The sequence below is a fragment of the Crassostrea angulata genome, chromosome 4, assembly GCF_025612915.1.
Source record: "Crassostrea angulata isolate pt1a10 chromosome 4, ASM2561291v2, whole genome shotgun sequence".
In the NCBI taxonomy this organism is placed as follows: domain Eukaryota; kingdom Metazoa; phylum Mollusca; class Bivalvia; order Ostreida; family Ostreidae; genus Magallana; species Magallana angulata.
The window spans coordinates 31,557,379-31,578,573 of record NC_069114.1 but is presented as its reverse complement, the minus strand read 5'-3'; the positions used below and the strand labels follow the sequence as shown (position 1 = coordinate 31,578,573).

At 32.3% G+C, this 21,195-nt stretch overlaps 1 protein-coding gene and 1 pseudogene across 1 annotated transcript; one reads left to right on the top strand and one right to left on the bottom strand.

Moving 5' to 3' along the window:
• Window positions 1–1,165: 1,165 nt before the first annotated feature.
• Window positions 1,166–2,960, bottom strand: LOC128180046 (peptidase inhibitor 16-like). The gene is made up of 6 exons (XM_052847838.1): window positions 2,898–2,960; window positions 2,732–2,788; window positions 2,445–2,565; window positions 1,778–1,890; window positions 1,541–1,626; window positions 1,166–1,259 (listed from the first exon to the last, which is right to left on the bottom strand). Exons 1-6 carry the CDS (start codon window positions 2,958–2,960, stop codon window positions 1,166–1,168), a joined length of 534 nt encoding a protein of 177 aa, XP_052703798.1.
• Window positions 2,961–4,400: 1,440 nt separating this feature from the next.
• On the top strand, window positions 4,401–5,836 carry LOC128182220 (uncharacterized; annotated as a pseudogene).
• Window positions 5,837–21,195: the final 15,359 nt, after the last annotated feature.

The following is a 21,195-nucleotide window of genomic DNA, read 5'->3' as shown; positions in this document are numbered from 1 at the left end:
ACATATTTCTATTTCCCAGTTTGTTTTTCTTTTATAAAATTTATGATCCAATGATTATCAGAATCTGATGCTATGAAAGTGTTGATTCAAATTAGTTGAATACCAATTTCCGTGGATGAGTTTTGGATTTTTTCAACGAAATGAATTATTTATCGAAATTCAATATCCTGTTAATCAATGTATTAATGTTATCAATGATTACAAATTCACATATCCTTGAAACTCCGATTTTTACTGAATTGATGCCTTCGTCTGCAAATGAAACCACTATTTGTTCTGTTGTCCTCTTTTTTATCATAAGCACTTTTCAAATTATTGACACATAACGTATATAAATGTTGTTATTTTGATCTAGATGTTGCTTACAATTGTACAGAATATTTAGATCAAAATCAACATTTATGTATAATCAATCTGATCTGTATAAAAACTTTTAATTTTTTATAATATTTCGAAAACTTGCATCTGAAAGGAAACAAACCTTCGTGAACCCCACTCTGCTTAGATCACGCCAATTGATTGGTTCTTGGGCAGCCATGCGCCGTATCTCAGTTTTTTTTATAAGCAGTTAAAGGTAGAGAACTGGTCAAGTAATTACTGTCCAATTTAAACCTTTTTTAAATTAACAGTTGAACATACAACAAACGATTGTTGCAACGACTTTAAAACTGATGTTTGATTTACTGGCATAGTATATAAAAAGTGAGGTGTTAGAAATTTTGACACACACACAGAGATAGATAGATAGATAGATAGATAGATAGATAGATAGATAGATAGATATATATATATATATATATATATATATATATATATATATATATATATATATATATATATATATATATATATATATATAATATTACGGTTTTATAAATGATCTTTTTTAAACTTTCTCACACAAAGAAAACCACAAAAACAAATGTATTTTCAAAAATGCCGATTTTAATCAAAAAGATGAAGTACATTTCAGCTGATAAAAGAAACTCAATTCCATCAGGACAACTGCAAAAGACAAATTTTGACATTATGTGGACATAAATACATTGCTCGACAGACAGACGAACGGACGAAAAGACAGACAGATGGATAGAGACAGACAGACAAACGGATGGATAGATAGATAGATAAATAGATAGATAGATAGATAGATAGAATAACCTTTTTATACACAGAGGTTATTGTTACAAGAGAACCCTAATGGGCACTGGCTGCAGGATGCCCCTTTCTTGTATGGTCTTGCATTATTGATGTTGCCCCTTTGAGAAAAAAAATAATGAGTTAATGCATATTAGTATAATATAAAGAGCAAATGACAATAGTTAAAACTGTCACTTAACGTTCATAAAAAGGAAAATATAACTCAAAGTTTGTGATAAACTGTTTTCAAATTAAACCATAAACTGCACGAGTAATCTTAAAAGCTTGTTATTTCATTTCTCACAGCATAAGTTTTGCAGAACCAATTATGTAATCTTTATCGGCCTCTACGATTACAAGAAAGATTAAAAAAGATACTCATGATGCATTTTAACAGTACCCTTCCCCGTAGTTGCACACGCGGTGGGAAAATCCTGGACATTGAACTGTTGCACATCCGATATATTCCGTGTTAGCCCAATTGACCTAGCAGAAGTTTAAATAAAATATTATCTGTAATCTTTATCACATATATGTATTGCACAAAGCATCATCCATGCATTAAAAGGGACTGAAAATCGAAATGCTCTTGATCTAGAAATAATTTGGGGTTTTGATTCTCGGCTATTAACTATACCTGTTTATAATTAAGGCAAGAATGCACATTTGTGTTGCAAGTGTTGGAATCGAAATTGTAGTCACTTTTTTCACTGTTCCATAAGTCAACGGTTTCTCCAGCAGAAACAGGGTCTACAAAATTTATTTACCATTTTGTATTCAGACTTATAAAGTTGAATGATTTCAGTTATTTTGTGAAGCATACTGAAATTTAAGTCGACAAACACTTTTTGGATATCAGCATAATTCCATGTCACAATTATAATTCACTTTATATATAGGAATACTGAAATCTGATTGGTTAAGACGCAGTTGATAATCCGCTCCCTCAGCGTTAGCAACACACTTGTCAACGGGTAACACAACCAACGGATTGATACATGCGCGTATATTATGCGCGTACGTTTCGCCGTAGCATTCAAGTCGTTTATATATTAAAGCAGTAAAGTTTTCTTAAAAAACTAAGACATTCAGTATAATAAAATAATTGGTGCCTGTTTGGGATGGGAACAGTTGAAATCAACAACGCTCGAAAACCATTGTCAACCTCCACTTCGAATCGGTCGACAATATTTTTCTCCCAGGGTGTCAATTTCAACTGTTACCACCCCAAACAGGTACCTTTTCTTCATTGTATAATATGAAAAATGTAAAGATGAATAGAAACTCAAAAACAGAAACATTACTTGAATGGTAGGCAATTGTTTGTCCAACCCAAGAAAAATTTGGCGATGTTGGTATATTGTGGCCAAATACACATGTCTCTGCATGAGTCCTGGCATAGCCAGCCAGTTCGGCGCTCCATTTCTAAAATAGACAAATTTTAAGCATCATCGGATAATCATAGACATAAAATGTGAATATTGCGCGCATGTGCATAATCACTGTTGCTTTAAATTTAGCTCAATTTCTTTTTCACAAGAGGACCTCATTATCAATCAATTAGACAGTACGCTATGGTAAAAAAGATTACCAATTTTAGCATGTTAGTAGCAGATGGGCTGACGTTGCGCCTTCGAGCATTGAGTTCCTAATAAACAAGAAATTAACAAAGTTAAGCATTTTCGTTAAAATAGAATTAACCAATTGCAAATCGGTATAAACATCTGAAAAATGGAAGTAGCGTTATTTAAACTTACACTGAGAAACTCCATCTGAGCCAGAGCACCAGCTACGAATAAGGCGAAAATCAGAACAGACATTGCTGAGAATCGGATTCAGAATGACAATTGCTGTCACACCCGATGTATTTATAGGGTAGGGGTGATTTGGTTGAATACTTTTACCATATTCTTATCTGATTTTGTAACTTTCAGTCACCGCAGTGAACAAATTGAAACTTAAAAAAAACTTGGTTTTTTAAACCCATTTTAACATGCATTCAGTCTCTATGAAAATTTTTTATACTGTTAAAATCGAAAAATAGAATCAAACTAGACACGATCTCGTTGCGAGCAACGAGGAGGTCTTCCGTCCGATTTTTAGAAGAAAATATGACATCATCTACTTTGATTTTCGACAACAAAACATGATATGGAAAAAGGAGTGAGGTACTAATGCTTTATTGCAACGCTTTTTATAAGTTCTATTACATTGCTTTTTTACATGCTTGAATTTCTTCCAATAAAGATTGAAAAGATTAATTTTGTTTACATCTGGTCCCTAAAAACCCAAATTGAGTAACGCAAGAGAAAATCATTATATTGTAAGGATATAGAAACGTATTATACCTAATCTAGCATTCATAACCTTTCACAAAATGGCTCTCATTAAAGGGCTATAGATAAAAAAATTTAGAGCCCTTTGATCCCCTAATTAAGGGGGACAGCCCCTTTTTCTTGGAATCAAATGAAAGGACATTTAATTCTGAAAACATTTTGTCAACAACAAGTGTTTAAAAATTCGTTAGCGTTCTGGAGATATATGAGAAAGAAGGTTTTAGGGGCCGATCCCTTATCTCCTTATAGAGGCCTTTAGAGCCCTTTGGTCCCCTTATTTGAGGGGCCAGCCCATTTTTCTACATATTAAATGAAAGGTCATTTAATTCTAAACAAATTTTGTTCAACAAGTGTATAGAAATTCGTTACCATTTTGGAGATATATGAGAAAGAAGGTTTAAGGGGCCGATCCTTTATCTCCTTATAAGGGCCGTTTAACGAAATTTTGAAGGTTGCATATTGTTAAGAACATTAATTTGAACAACTTTTCCTCTGAGATATGGGAGATCGAAATTTTGGACTTTTGGCCCATAAAAACCCTTAATTACGTAATACCTGACAAAATCATTACATTGCTTGGATGCATAACTGTGAGATAAACATATTTGCTTCTATAACATTTCACAAAATATCTCTCAGAAAAGGGCTACAGATTAGAGACTTTAGAGCCCTTTCCTCCCCTTATTTGAGGGACCAGCCCCTTTTTCTTGATTTCAAAGAAAAGGTCCTGTAAATAGAAACTTTTTTACATTACATGTCTTAACAAAATATTTTTCAGAAAAGAGATAATTAAAGAAAACCAGAAAAAGATTAGTGCGCATGCGTGAACATGTAGGGCAGTGATTTTTTCTGGCAGAGAGATTCTACCAAAAATACAGAATACAATGGACTTAGTGTGAAAAATCATAGCTAAACATATGTAAGTACACTTTGATAGTGGTTTGTGGACAAATTGTCGTTATTTCATAAATCTGATTGATGATATTCTAAATCCTGAGTCCTGAGTTCAGTGCGCTTGGTCAGTACAACGGTAAACAACAGTGAACATAACTCATCCATACAACTTTGTAACTTACTAGTGTACACGTTAAGCGCCCAATGCTTTAAATGCCTGAGACAAAGAAACGTCCTCTTGATACAATGGAAACAGGTGAAAATTCCAGTGAGTCAAAAGGGGAACACGAGAAAGTACACGATTTTCAGATCAGGGACATTATGAATGGCATCGCTAACATTCAAAATACCTTAGCTAATTTTATGTTACGATTAGATAGCCAAGGACGACACATAGATGAAATAACGAAAGAAATAAGATCGAAAGATGGAATAAATGACAGATTAGAGTGTGTACAAGAACAAGCAAATGACACTTTATACACAATTACAGAGGTTGACCAAAAACAAAAAAAAATGGAACGAGAGATGGCAATGTTAAGAGACTATGTCGTTCGACTAGAATCCCAAGTAAATACCCAAAGATTCTAGAACTACAATCACGATCGATGGAAAACAATGTTATAGTTAACGGTGTAGAAGAAAAGGCTCCCGAAAAGACAAATCCTGAGAAATTACCATTGATTTTGAAAAATGTATTTATACAAGATATGGGAATAGACGAAACGGTGGTAAATAATCTGCGCATCGAGAAACTGCACAGAATGGGAAGCTTTGATTCCCGCAGAAAATTCCCTAGACCTATACTTATCCAGTTTGCCGACAAACAAAGTAAAGATACAGTTATGAAAAACATAAAAGTTCTGAAGGAAAACAAATCAAGTATCCGCGTTGCACAGCAACTTCCTGAAGAAATGCGCGAAAAAAGGAAACAGCTTTACAATATACAGCAAAAGTATGCAGAGCGCAACATAGACACCAGAATAAAAGGAGACAAATTAGTATTCACCAAGAGTAACTCGGTATATAGGGACAAACTTGGACCCAGACCCACCGCCGATGAAGTTATTTCAGGGGAAGAGGTAAAAACCGTGTTCAGTGCTGGTAACTCTGTAGAAGATAACGGGAACCGCTTCACCGGTCACGCCACCGACGCCACATCGTACAAACAGGTCAGACGATCATTGGTCGAAGTCATGAGACTGGAAGGAGTACCGAGTGCTACCCATAACGTGTACGCCTACCGATTCGAAGGACAAGACGGCGCGATCCACGAAGGTTCGAACGATGATGGGGAGCATGGAGGAGGTAGACAACTATTACGAACACTGGTCGATAACGAAATAAAAAACGCGCTAGTTGTCGTATCGAGATGGTACAGTGGAAACAAACTGGGACCTCGTCGTTTCACCCACATATGCGATGTTGGACTCAGTGCTGTGAAAAACTTGCTCAACAAAGGCTGAATATAAACCAGAACGTGACATGCTCACTGTTTTTGTGTTAAACCATTCCCAGTTAAACGGTTAATTTTTCTTAAAAACGCTATAATGTTGTATCTGTTTATGAAGATGTAGGTAATTACTAAGTGCACGGAAACTTAAGCCTTTTTCTATATATGAAATGTGAAGTACCTCATATGTGTTCCTTTTTTCTCATGAGCTTTGTTTTTTGGTTTTTTTTTTTTTCATAAATTTATTTATTTATATATTTATTTTATATATCACCCAAATTTTTCGTCTTTACCGAACCTACTGAGATTTACAATTCCTGGGTTCATCAGTATATGTACTTCGTGTCTACTATGTGCCCGAAAAGTTCGGCTTTTTTTTCGATATACGGTGCACGAATATTTCAATCATAATATTGTTTTATTTTTTTTTTTTATTATTTTTTTTCCCCTAATTTGTTATTAATGATCTTTTTGTAAACCAGTTCATCTTTTTTACTTTATTTATTTTGAATAAGTTATACAGTATTCCGGAATTTATTTATCCACTACGCTGGAGCATTGAGTTTTGATGTTACGTACCATGTGTTTATATCCGGTTACGAATATTCATGGAAATGGTTTCTGTAGAAGGTAGTAATGTTTCCTTATTTCTTGTCTTTTTTTCCCCACAAAACACAGTAGGGGGCTAAACGTACTCTCTTTAATGTTCTCGTTGTCCTGTATCTTACCCAAGAAAATTCAATTTACTGTTGTAAATATCCCGAGTTAAGCTATACACGAAAGAAGCACTTTTAAAAAGGGATCATACAGCAAATTAAATAATATATCTTTTTTATTTTAGACATATGAGCGTGCCTATGGCATCACCTACACCCGAACTGAATCTAGTTGTTATATAACGATACTTTTATTTCAAATTGATTACTATGATCAATACAGTGGTTTTTGGGGGGTTAATCTCGACGCCAATTTCACCAAGACATGCCTGCACTTTTTTTTCCATATTACTTTTTATTAGTTGATATCTTTCTTCTCTTCTTCCACACTGGGGCAATGATTATAGTTAAATCCAATGGACAACAAGGATCTTGAGGAAAATAAGTTAAAAGTATTAACTTTAAACTGCTCAATGATTTCAATAAGAGAAAAGATGTGTTCAAAAATCTTAGAATGAAAAACTACAATATTTATTTTTTACAAGATACGCATTTTAACGAAAAAGAGGAAATATTAATACAATCACAATGGGGATCTAAAGCTTTTTTTAATAGTTATTAAACAAATTCAAGAGGGGTAGCAATTCTTTTAAATAATAATTTTGAATATAAGGTACACAATGTACATAAAGACGACAGTGGTAATTATCTGATACTAGATACCACTATTGAAAATATGAACCTTTTACTAGTAAATATATATGGTCCAAATTTAGATACACCCAATTTTTATTCGGAAATAATAGATAAAATTGACTCGTGTCTAAATACCCAGCATATTATAATGGGGGGTGATTTTAATCTAGTAATGAATAAAGATTCAGATTCTATGAACTATAAGCACTTGAACAACCCAAAAGCTAGAATGGAAGTATTGAAATTAATAGATACATTTAATCTGGTAGACATATTTAGGGAAACTAATCCAAATCTAAAGAGATATACATGGAGGAGAAAAAACCCCATAAAACAAGCTAGATTAGATTTTTTCCTAATATCTGAAACACTTACAAACCGAGTACCACAAATTAAATATGAAAATAGTTATCGATCAGACCATTCTCCTGTGATTTTAGAATAGAAAATAAATGAATTTATAAACGGGAAAGGCTTCTGGAAATTTAATAATTCCCTTTTAGTTGATATGACATATATTAATTCTATTAAAAAAATAATTAGGGAAGTCAAAAGTCAATATGTTTGCCCCATATACAACTTAGAAAACTTAGAAAATATTAGAAATGACGAGATACAACTCATTATTGATGATCAACTTTTTTTGGACATTCTGCTTGCTGAAATAAGAGGCAAATCCATCTCATATTCTGCCTATAAGAAAAAAAAATTAAATGAAAGAGAAAAAAAACTAGAAAAAGATATTGTTTCTTTAGAGCAGAATCTAACAGAAAACTCTTTAAATTCACTTTCAGACAAACAAGATGAGTTACTTAACATAAGAAAAAATAGATTAAAAGGTCATTGTATAAGGTCAAAGTCTAAATGGATTGATGAGGGGGAAAAGCCTACTAGATATTTTATTAATCTTGAGACTCGGAACTTTATTAACAAACAAATTCTAAATATAGAAAAAGAAGATGGGTCATTCATTCTTGATCAAACAGAAATATTAAAAGAAACAAAAGCCTTTTATGAAAAGCTGTATAAGAAAAGAGAAATCATAGATGAATATAGTTTTTATGATAAGTTGAAAACAATAAATAGCCCTAAACTTAATAATGAAGAATTAAACACCCTTGAAGGTCCTTTAACGAATACAGAGGTACTGAATTTCCTTAAAAAAACAAAAAATGACAAAAGTCCTGGCCCAGATGGTTTCACAAGTGAGTTTTTTAAATTTTTTTGGAAAGACTTAGGTTCATTCATTACAAGAGCAATAAATCAATCCTTTGAAATAGGAAGTTTTTCAGAAATTAATAAACTTGGTGTAATAACGTGCATTCCAAAGGCAGGAAAACCTAAAAAGTTTTTGAAAAATTGGCGCCCTATAACTTTATTAAATGTAATTTACAAGTTAGCATCAGGAAGTATAGCTGAACGTATGAAAACAGTTCTAGATAAACTGATAAATAAGGACCAGACTGGATTTCTAAAAGGAAGATTTATTGGGGAAAATATAAGACTTATTTATGACCTCATGTACTATACAGAACAAAATGATATACCAGGCCTATTAATGTTAATTGACTTTGAAAAAGCTTTTGACACTATCTCATGGAGTTTTATCTCGAAAGCACTAGATCTTTTTAATTTTGGACCCTCCTTTAAAAATTGGATTAAAACCTTTTATAATGGAATAAAAGCTTGTGTAATTCAAAACGGTGTAATTTCAGAATATTTTTACCCGGAAAGAGGCTGTAGACAAGGGGACCCAATATCGCCATACCTATTTTTACTTTGTGCTGAAATTTTAGGAATACTAATAAGAAACGATAAAGATATTAAAGGCATAATCATAGATGGGGAAGAATACAAATTAACTCAATACGCAGACGACACCTCAATAATAATGGATGGTACACCTCAATCATATGATGGCATCCTCAGGGTTTTAGACTCTTTCGCACAGGTTTCAGGCTTAAAAATAAATTTCACAAAAACAAAAATGGTTTGGATCGGTAGTAAAAAATTTTCAAGAGATGTATTTCATCACTCACGATGGAAACTGAGTTGGGACAATTTAACATTTGAGCTCCTAGGTATTAAATTCTCAGTAACACTAGATGAAATGGAAGATTTAAACTACTTACCAAAACTCTCAGAAATAAGAAAATTAATAAATCAATGGAAATCAAGAAAATTAACCCCTATTGGGCGAATCACAGTCATTAAGACATTATTAATACCAAAATTAAATAATTTAATACTAACATTACCCAACCCAAGTACTGATTACTTGAAAAACTTCGAAAATGATATTTTTCAATTTTTATGGGGTGGTAAAGTGCATAGAGTAAAGAAGAGTATAATTGTACAAGATTACTGCCATGGAGGTCTCAAAATGATTGATTATAGGGATTTTATTACCGCACTCAAATCCACTTGGATAAAAAGACTTATTAGGGCTGATACAAAATGGGTAAAGCTTCTAGAATCCATTCTGAAAATTAAAATCCCAGAAATATGGAGGAATGGCACAGATTATTCATATAGTTTATGTAAAACTTTGGGAAATTCATTCTGGAAAGAGGTGTTCATTAGCTGGTTAAAAATACAGGAGCAAAATGTATTAATAAGTAAACCCCAGGTTATAAATGATAATATATGGTACAATCCGAAAATCACAGTAGACAATAAATCAGTATTTTTTAAAAGCTTTGCCAATACAAGATTTATTTTTATTAGTGATTTACTTAATATTAATGGAACTTTTATAAGCTTTGAAAAATTGAAACAAATAAATCCAATGACAAACTTTATTGAATATGCAAGTTTAAGAACTGCTGTAAGGACCAGACTAAATACACAAGATTTAAACATACCAAACTTACAAATAATAAAAGAATATGGACCTGTTATCCCTAATCATATCCTAATTTTTAATAATAACCGTAAAGGCTGCAAACTTATGTACAACTTATTATTAGATAAAAAGAGAGAAACATGTACATCTATACCAAAATGGAGAGAAAATGGTCATAACTATGCACAAGAAACCTGGCACAAAATTTTTGAACTCCCCTTTAAATCTACACATGAATCAAAACTACATTGGTTACAGTTCCAAATTCTTCATAGGATTGTTCCGACAAATAAATATCTTTTCAAAATAAAAAAAGCAGAGTCTCCTGTATGTACTTTCTGTAAAAGAGATGAAGAGAGTATTGGACATTTATTCTATGAATGTACTATTGTAAAAGAATTATGGTCTGCTGTTGAAGACTGGATTTTGCGACAGTTTGATCTGTTAATAACATTTGATAAACAATCAGTTCTCTTTGGAAAATATAAAAATAGAGATATTTATAGATTTTTTAACTTGTTGGTTCTTATTGTGAAGCAATATATTTTTTCTTGTAAATACAAAAGTAATACAAATCCAAATATACATGGATTAAAAAATGTTGTAATAGAAAGGCTCTTGACTGAAAAATATATGCTAATGAAAAATTGTAGATATAAGGAGTATGAAAGCCATTGGCAAAATATATGTGATAAGCTATAGCACTGTACTATATATAGTTAAATTGTCTCTTTATGTGTCTCATCTCAATCTTGTTTTGAACTGTGATGTCCTTTTTTCGTGTTTTATCCTTTTTTCCTCCCTTAAGTATCCCTGTAGAACAGGGATCTATCACATGATTATGGTTTAAGTTTTATATTCATATATGAACAATGCCCCAAACCTTTTCCTTGCTCTCTCCCATTCATTTACTCTCTCTCTCTCTCTCTCTCTCTCTCTCTCTCTCTCTCTCTCTCAAAATTTACTTTCACTACATAAGAACTGTATAATATAGAATAATCATATACTTAGAAGCTTTTCAAGAAATTTATATAAATACATGTACAAGATAAGTCATGTATGTATGTATATATGTTGTGAAAGTGAAAAACTCAATAAAAAAAAAAAAAAAAAAAAAAAAAAAAAAAAAAAAATTATGACGTTTGTTTAATCTCAATTTTCGGGTCCAGGCGAGCTTCGACGCTTTTTGCGATCGAAATGATTTTAAACCTTCATACACATTTTCAGTCTTCCGTCTACCATCGCTGAAAATTTCAAGTTTATATCTGCTATAGTTTAAGAGGAGTACTGCCGACAAAATACCACTCTGAAAATCGATAAAAGGACTATATCTCAAAACCGGAAGTGACATCATCAATAAAAAAAAATTTGCAATACGGTTCATATCATCATCTATAAGATCTGAAAGTTTTATGAAAATCAATTGAGTAGTTTTCGAGATCTCGCATGCACAAAATTTGTAAGAAAAAAAAATAATAATATAGAAGAATAGGGAAAAAGAAACAAAGCAATAACAATAAGGTCTTCCGTTGGATCATGATAGATACCTAACTTCACATAATTTTATCATTATCTGTTGTCCGTCAACCCCTTTATACAAGGGTTGATCCAAAAGTAATGTCACACTATGTATTGCGTTTCACACTGGCGCTGTATTGTATAAAATGAAACATCAAACTTTCCTTATCAATATTCTAATTTGAAGTAGGCCTAAAATTTTGATTAAATTTCGTTGAACACTTAACAAGATATTGATGTTTATAGCACGATATATAGATGTGACATCGCCGCGTCATAAATTTACGTCTGTTTAAGGTTTGTATTTATTTATAAATTGTATGCTTCAAAATTTGAAAAAGAACCAAACAACACAATATTTTGAAACATATAACGTAGACTTTTTCTAACTGTTTTAAAGAACTAAGGAACGTTACCGTCCATTTCGGATATCTACGCAATGCCTTTTGTCTTTAGATCAAGGAATAAAAAGACTGGACATGTGAATAGTGATAAGATACTTTTTTTGCCTCGATGAATACATGTACATGTCAGGCACGTAGCATCAGGGGGGGCCGGGGGGGGGGCCTGGCCCCCCCCCCCCACTTTTTCTTGAAGCAATAAATTTTTTAAAATTGACATATAAAAAAATGATATATAATGGAGTTGGCCCCCCCACTTTTTTTTTAAGCAAGTAAAAAATTGATATGAAAATAATGAAATGAGGAGTCAAATTGAAGTTACCCCCCCCCCCCCCCCCCCCCACGGATTAGGTATTTGATGATTTGGAAGGAAAAAAATTTTGGTAGGTAAGAATTTTTTTTGGAAGTATAGTTTACTCCCCCCCCCCCCCTCCCTACGGATTAGGATTTTGAAGATTTTTGGAAACTTTAAATTGCCTTTTTTTTTTTTTTTTTTTTTTTTTTTTTTTTTTTTTTTTGCTTGTCAAGATTTTTTCGATGGGTCTGCCCCCCCCCCCCCCACTTTCAAAAACGATGCTACGTGCCTGCATGTAGAAATCACTAGAAATGGTACTGGAATTGACATGTCAACCTAAAATTAAGAGCGAGTGAACAGGGTACCCTAAACGTGGTTCCGATATCTAATAAAAGCATATGTCATGTACTAAATTATGAAATTCTATCAGAAAGCCAAAGATCTAGGAATGACATCGCTAGCGTGCAGCGACTATCCTTGCTTCACGCTCAACAAAATATTTCATCTTCAGAAATATTTATCATTTTGCATTAAAATTTTCAGAACTGAATTGAATTAGGCAGATATCTCAAAGCACAAGTTTTTGTCACTTTACGCGGATTTTTCACGATTTTACAGCATCTGTGACATTACTTTTGGATCAACCCTCGTAATTTAATCACATAGTTCAATTTTTGTATTTTAAAATTAATTATAAAATTAAAGTTTTATTATTCTTATAACCGTACGAAAAACGGTACCACAAACCCGTAAAAATTGCATTCGGCAAAACAGCCATTCCAAAAAATGAAGTCTATAACATTACAAGGGCTTAGTCAGATAACCTCAATATTATAAAGCATCTTTAAAGTATTTTATCATACAGTAAAATAAAAGGTTTGGTGCAATTACCATGTATTCAGAAAACTATGGAAAAAGTGGTCCATTTTTTTTTTATATCTCTATGTTTATTGAAAGCAACATTCCATATACGAAGGTGAATAAAAATTGGGTAAATTTATTTCCAGTTGATTAAGGGCGTTAAGGTTTAAAAAATATCAAAATTTTAGAGAATTCTGTACGTAAATAAAATTATAAGAGCTTAAATTCTCTTTGAAAATTTATTTCATTTTATCTCATTTGTATGCGGATTTACTTTTTTTTGATAAATAAGCAAGTGTAACGTAAACATTTTTGATTTAAAATAATAATTCCTTTATTTTACATAGGATATAAGTCAAAAAATGATTTTGTGAAATTCAAATTTCAGGCTTAGGCTTATATTCTCTATGTATGAAAAAGCGCCATTTTCTGCAATCGGTTCTATTTTTAGCAACGACCCTAGCTCTTATAATACCGATGGACCACCCAACAGGGTAAAATTTGATGAGAAGATATCCTCAGATACATGTTTGAAAAATATGAAAAAATTCTGTACGCATTTTATTTATCTAGTGGGGTATGGACCATTACCTTAAATGTTCAAAGAATTGGATTAAGTTCAGCCTTGTAATGAATTGATGTTTATGCAGGACAAAAGTAAGCGGTCTATATTTTCAAAACGAGTACTCAATCGACACAACCCAGTCAAATTTTCATTTCGCTGAGTAATAGGCTAATTGATTGCAGTTTTCAGGATTTTTAATAGATTTGTTTTGAATTAATTTCTAGATCAGCTTGATTTTTTTGTTTTGAAACACATGTATACCGTAGCGTTAGGTTTCGATTAGATCGGGCACGGAAAAAACGTAATAACGCGTGAATTACGTCAGACGTTGTTTTGTGACGTATGGATAATTACCTTAATAATTTTCATTTTTCATCCAGTTAATTATGAATTTATAAATCTTAAAAGGTCAATAAGAAATACTTGTATAATAAACAAGTTTAATTTTTTTTTCAACACCCCCCCCCCCAAAAAAAAACAACAATTACAACAGGTGTCCACTTTACAATATAATTAAAAACGGTGTTCAAATTATGGCACACACTTTTGACATTATCTCAATAAAAAAGAAAGATATTCTATATATTTTTTGTGATGTTACAATAGGCACAATTTGAATTGTGTCAGAATTAATATTTTTGTATTGTTTGTTTCGCAAGTAAGCTCGTCCGTTAGATCTTGTTGTGTGATGTTAATGGTTTTTGAAATAGAAAAAATACTAACATATCAAATTTGAATTCCTTTAAGCAATGAAATACATTTAGGATAAAACTTTTTTTTCTTTCTATATGAAAATTCAAATTTTTTAAATTGCATTTTTAAATAACGATACGTATTAAAAAGAAGAAACCAGCAAATATCTTTCAAAAACATTATCCTGAGATTGATGCATGCACGATTTGTTACGAAAAAGCAATGAGTTTTTTAATTTTAATATAAACTCCTGTGCAGACAAACTGCACTGGTGTCTCCTCCAATTGTGAAATTGTTGGTCGCTGTTTCTGATGTAAGGACGTGGCGTTTTATATAGAAAATAATACAAGACAAAATACAATGTATGTTTTAAAGATGCTGAAGTAATCCAGCAATACTTGGTAATTTAATTTGCATCAAGCAGATAATTTGTATTTCAAGGCATATAAAATGATAAAATTAGTAACTTTTAATCCTCCTTTTCAGAAATTTTTCTGCATACGTGAAGACTAAAGTCACTCAATAAAGTCTACAATTCAATACACAAAAATATGTAATAGTGTGTCTATATTTTCCATACAAAACCTGCATTTGTCAGTGGTTTTAGTGTTAATTCGCTTCAAACAGGAAGAATTGTGCAATATTCTATATGAAAATATGTGCAAGAATTGTCTGAATTTATAAACAACTGCCTGTTAAGTTTTAAGGAACTTTCATTCTATTTTATTTACAAGACTTTATAACAAACGAAGAAGAGATTGACAACCCAGAACTTGCTATGTGCTCATTGATGAAACCATCAGCACTAACTCCTGTTGGAAAAGTAAAACCTAATTTTCCTTTAAAAGAATACTTATTGGATTAAATCATTTTTACAACTTTATATTGGGACATTTGTGCATAGTAATTTGTCTGCATGTCATTACCATAATGAAAATAGTCTGAAGGTCTTGGTCGGGGTGGGACACAAATAACTGGTCATATTTGATGACAAAGAAAGCAAAAGCATAGAAAGAGTTTTGGTAATCTAGAACGTTATACGTGCTAATGAGAGATAATGATTGTTATTCGCCTGACCTACAGCGAAAAAAAAAGGAATGGAACTTTTAAGATTGATTATCATAGGTTTTTAGTATAGTCGTATATTGTTTCAGTAGAATAAAGGATTTATTGCATGAATGCAAAATTATTCTTTCAGGACAGTAACAATATAATTTTTCTCGGGAAAATATTTTTGATTTCTCCATCACAATCATGTAGCCTGTTATGTATATTACAGATTTTCTCTCACTGTAATTTGTGATCATATTGTGTATATCAGCACTCAAGTTTTAGATTTCACAGTCACATTTACATAGACTAGTATCTTAAATGATCAATCTCATTCAATGATTGTATAATTGTATGTATAATTATACACGACATAGCTTATGTAAGGAAAAGAATACATGTATGTATATATTACGACAAACTTTTATTCTTCTTTCTCATCTACTTTATACCATTAAACTGATATAATTATATATACACCAAAAAAAAATGAATTGTTTAGAGCCTTTCCATCGAGGCAAAAGGACTTACTCGTACCTAACCCTCGAAGTTTGAAAAATGATGTTTGTTACCTTTGCGCACAAACAAAACCATCAAAACAAAATATTTTATAAATACAGATTTTAATCAAAAAGTTGAAGTACATTCCAGCTGATAGAAAATCAGGCCTTCATTTTCCCTGCAAAATACAAATACATAGACAGACAGACGGATAAATATATATTTAAATTGATAGATAGATAGATGTATATACAGATAGATAGATAGATGGATAGGTAGATAGGTCGATAGGCTTGTACCTGTTTTATACATAGTTTATTGTTACAGAAGGACCCATATGGGCACTGGCTGCAGGATGCCCCTTTCATATATGGTCTTGCATTTTTGATGTTGCCCCTTTGAGAATTTTTTTTCATGATGAGCTAATGCATGCATGAATAATGATATAAAGAGAAAATGATGTCAGTTAATACTGTCATACAATGTTTTTAGAGTAAAAACTAGAGGTACTGTGAGCAAGCTCACAATTGATACCCCCCGCTAAAAAAAAATCATAACTCATGTATTTTTCTATTATAGAAAATATTGGATTAATCTATTTCACCGTCCATTTTCTATAAATAACAACTGCTCTATTTTTTAAAACTGTTAATGCTAATATGAGTACACACACCAATTTCTATTCTTTAAATTCTATTTCATTTCAAGTGAAATGTTATGCATGAGGACATTTGCATTCTTATGTTAACAAACATGACTCGAATAAAACGAAAATCCACATGTTAAGCAGCCATTAAATATAAACATTTTGTATTATTGGTATACTGAATCCGATTTTTTTCCGGAATTTTTTCCCACACATTTATTTCTAATAAATAAAAATACATCAGGACAAGCCATTTTTAAAGAGACGGGGATGAGAATCAAAAAATAATAATTTTACGTGGCCTGAGACAAGCAAGCTTTGTCAAATTTAAGCTTCTAATTATTTCAATTAATACAAGACAAGACACAGACAGGAATTAAGCATTTTTTAAACGATGACATTGAACTTCCTCAATTGACCTTGGGTCAAGGTCATGACACACGCTCGATTAAATGAATTAGAAACTATAATATTTGTCCATTAAAAAGATATGGACTGGACATGTATTTTGCACTTTTCTGCCAGTGACCTTGACCTTGCCCAAATGACGTTGGTTTAAGATCATGACACATCCTTAAGTCATAAACAATCTTCGTCTGAAGAAGGAACATTCAATGCTTCTCCATAAAAAAGATATGGACCAGACACGAATTTTGCACTTTTTCTGCCAGTGACCTTGACCTCGCCCGAATGACCATAGTTCAAATATCAGAAGCAATCTTTGTGTGAAGTAAGAACTTCCAATATTTTTCCATTTGAAAGATATGGAATGTACACGAATTTTGCACTTTTTCTGCCAGTGACCTTGACCTTGCCCGAATGACCTTGGTTTAAGATTATGACACACCCTTAGATCATAAGCAATCTTTGTGTGAAGTAAGAACTTGCAATGTTTCTCCATAAGAAAGATATGGACCGGACACGAATTTTGCACCTTTTCTGCCAGTTACCTTGACCTTGCCCGAATGACCTTGGTTTAAAGTCATGACACACCCTTGGGTCATAAGCAATCTTTATGTGAAGTAAGAACTTGCAATGTTTCTCCATAAGAAAGATATGGAAGGGACACAAATTTTGCACAGACAGACGGACAGTTTGTGATTAACTCTTTCCAAAATAAACCATACAACTGCATGAATTATATTTAAAGAAACATTTTTTCTCAATAAATAAATTTTTCAAAACAAATTTTAAAATCAATATTAGTTGATTATTGTCGTAATGTCTTTGGTTTCAAATTAAATATTTTCATCTTGACAATATATAATTATTCATTATAGAATTCTTAAACACTGCGTGTGATTATATTAATTCTTCAAAGAGTCCCAATCACATGTACGTGTAACTTATGAAATTAAGTATGTTACTTACCAGCAAATAACATTATAGAACAAACTTATTTTCAAAATACGCACTCGTATCTCGAATACTTTGTAAGCATTGAAACTTTTCTCTCTGTATAACTCGATAAAAAAAAATTTCAAGAAGATTCAATATTTATAATAAAACAAAATATGATGATTTTGCTAAAAAAAAATTGAAACCGTACCTTTCTTTGAAGTAGCAGACGTAGTAGTAAAATTGTGGGCAGTGAACTGTTGCACATCCCACATATCCCGTGTTAGCCCAATTTATCTAGACGAAGTTTAAATGAAATATTTTCTGTAATCTTTATTACATAAATGTATTGAACAACACATTAAAAAGAACTGAAAATTGAAATGTTCTTGATCTAGAAATTTTAGGTTTTGATTTTTATTTGATATCCTATTCATTACAAATTATATTATATCTAGTAATTTACTTTATAAGTAATTCAAATATCGTAAAACTACTACAATCTGTATTGAACAAAGCAGTCAAAGGAACTGAAAGTTTGAATGCTCTTGATCTACAATTTTGTGGCGTAGATTTTCCACTGTTAATCATACCTGTTTATAATTAAGACAAAGACCTATGAAATAAATGTACATACATGTCCTATTACATTTTATCGTTTGATGTAATCTGTTCAGTTAAACTCACAATGTCACTAGCTACCGTAATGTAATGTTATGAACAGTAACACTTTATCTAAAATGTGTAGTGCAAACATATTAAAATTCATCTACTTCTACATATTTTCAGACCTGTTATAACGAGACTGTGGTCCATTAGCTGGATTTAAAAATGTAGTCAACAGCCAGTCTTTTGCAGGGTATCCACTGTCCCCAAGGAGATGACACTTGACAGGCAAGAGACGTCTTTCAAATAGTTGGAAAAGTCCACTTTCCCGAAGGATTCTTGCATCATGTGTCGCTCCAGGCCAGGTTGAAACTAAGTCAAGAATTCTATGGCTTGCATCACAAACAAGCTGGACATTGATGCTGTGGAAGTTTTTACGATTCACATACTCTGGTTCATGTTCAGATGGAGCCAGAATGCGTGGGTGCCGTCAATGGTCCCAATAACCCCTGGAAATTGTGCGATGCCAAAAAAATCAGACTGGTGCTTCCTGATAATGTCTGGTTGTACTGGAAAGGATATAAACCTTCTAACAATATGAGGCTGTACGAGAGCAGTGGTCACCCTGTGAATTATTCTCGATACAGTGGATTGATGAATACCAAAATTGTCCCCACTGCACAGCTGCATTCGTCCAGTTGCAAAGTGCTTCAACGTTACCATAACCTGTACATGTGCTGGAATACTATAATTTCTGTTTGTCGGAGGCTCAATGAAATCACAAATTAAATTTGTTATAAAGTCAATACCCTCTTGATTAAACCTAAATCTTGCCTGTAATTCTGCGGCCGACATGGATCTTAATGGATCAACTCTTGGCTTAAATGTTCTTTTCCTTCTATCAGCCATTTTGGATTTACTTAAGTATATGCTTAAAAACTTATGACAAGTAAATACCATGCTTAAATTTAAGAATATACTAAGCATATACTTAAGAGTTGAGAAGTTTTATGCAACATACTAAGCAATATGCTAAGTCAAATTTCAATCTGCTAAGTACAAATTCTGTACTTAAGAATATGCTTAAGCACTTCAGAATTTGTTTGCATACGACCCCTGAACCCTAATGCCATCTTAGCTTTTCAGGTGCATTTTTATCACCAGATGGATAATCCATCCAAGTTTGAGAAAGACAGGATTAAACATTACTTGAACATGGAAGAATTTGTATGCATACGACCCCTGAACCCTAATGCCATCTTAGCTTTTCAGGTGCATTTTTATCACCAGATGGATAATCCATCCAAGTTTGAGAAAGACAGGATTAAACATTACTTGAACATGGCAATCAAATGCCACCCTCCTCTAAATCTCCTCCAGCATCTGAAACCTATTATTCAGATGTATCACTCAAGCATGTACAATATTTTTATCACAAAATGCATCTACAATACATGTTTATTACAAAATGCATCATCAATCTAAGTTTGGTAAAAATCAAGACCAATAGTAAATTAGATATAGCAATCAAAAGGCAACTATTCCGATAATTGTTACCCCTTTCAGCATCTGTAACCTATGGCTAAGATTAGGCATTAATTAGGCATGATCACGATTTTGGTCAAATTCTATATTTATGTTTTTAATACTTACAATGCTTTAGAAATGCATTTCTTATGATCAAATAAAAAAAAATGTCCAGCTCATTTGTCTATCTTTTTATTTATTTTAAGCAGAGAAACAGTTCGTAACGTTTAACACATTCGTTTTAGGTTGAAAACTGAAAATTTTACTTCAACGCTAAAAATGTAAACAAACGCTTTATTTACATAGCGAAGAATTTCAAGCTGTGAAACTCGTTTCTTACTCATCATGACACTCAAATTTCGGTTGCCTTTAAAATGCCTTTCTGAAGTATTGTAAGTATTAAAATCGGAAAAATAATTTTTGACCAAAATCGTGACCATGCCCCTTTAAAGCCTGTCAAGTAAATGAGTACATGTATCACAAGATGCATCATCCATCGAAGTGTTGTGAATAAATGACAGTTATCACAAATCAACGGCTATCAAAAGGTTACTGCTCCAAAGATTTAAGATCAGACGACACGTTCCTCAATTTTAGATAACTTTTTGCAGGAATTTGTTAATGGTTTACTACTACTTTGACAAGCTTTCTTGCCAAAAATTAGGGTACCTTACCAGGCATTTCTGCAAAATTCTACAATATGCAACTTCTTATATAATCTTCTTGAAATATTTTCAATGAAAATACACTTGAATTGCTGATATAAAAATAAATACATCTACTGCACAGCGAAAATCACTATAGTAGAACTGTATCTCCGCCGGGTGGGGCTTTGAACTCCCGACCTCTAGAACCTATACGCTTCTGGAAGTGAGCGGCCACGGTTCTAACCACTCGACCACCTAGACACATACACAAATCCAAGTAAATTTTGACCATTTTTAAAGTAATTATAAAATTAATATTTTTAATTGGAACTCTTTACTACGAGGAGATACAAAAAAGATTCTCGAAGAACGTGTCTTCTGACCTTAAACCCGTTTCAGAACCTTAACCTTTTTAAGAATAAAAAAAAAATTAGGACCAAGATTCAGCGTTCAAACCTGTCAAGTGCAATCACTTGTGGCACAAAACTCAGTTTTGTGAAGATACAACCAATAACAATTTAAGATAA

Bases quoted from the DNA above. Each gene is read 5' to 3' on its own strand.
- LOC128180046 (XM_052847838.1), bottom strand. From the start codon at position 2,960: ATGTCTGTTCTGATTTTCGCCTTATTCGTAGCTGGTGCTCTGGCTCAG. The intron at 1,627-1,777 runs GTATAGTTAATA...AACTTCTGCTAG, and splicing joins CTTGCCTTAATTATAAACAG to GTCAATTGGGCTAACACGGA. The intron at 1,260-1,540 runs GTACTGTTAAAA...TTTTTCTCAAAG, and splicing joins GTGTGCAACTACGGGGAAGG to GGGCAACATCAATAATGCAA.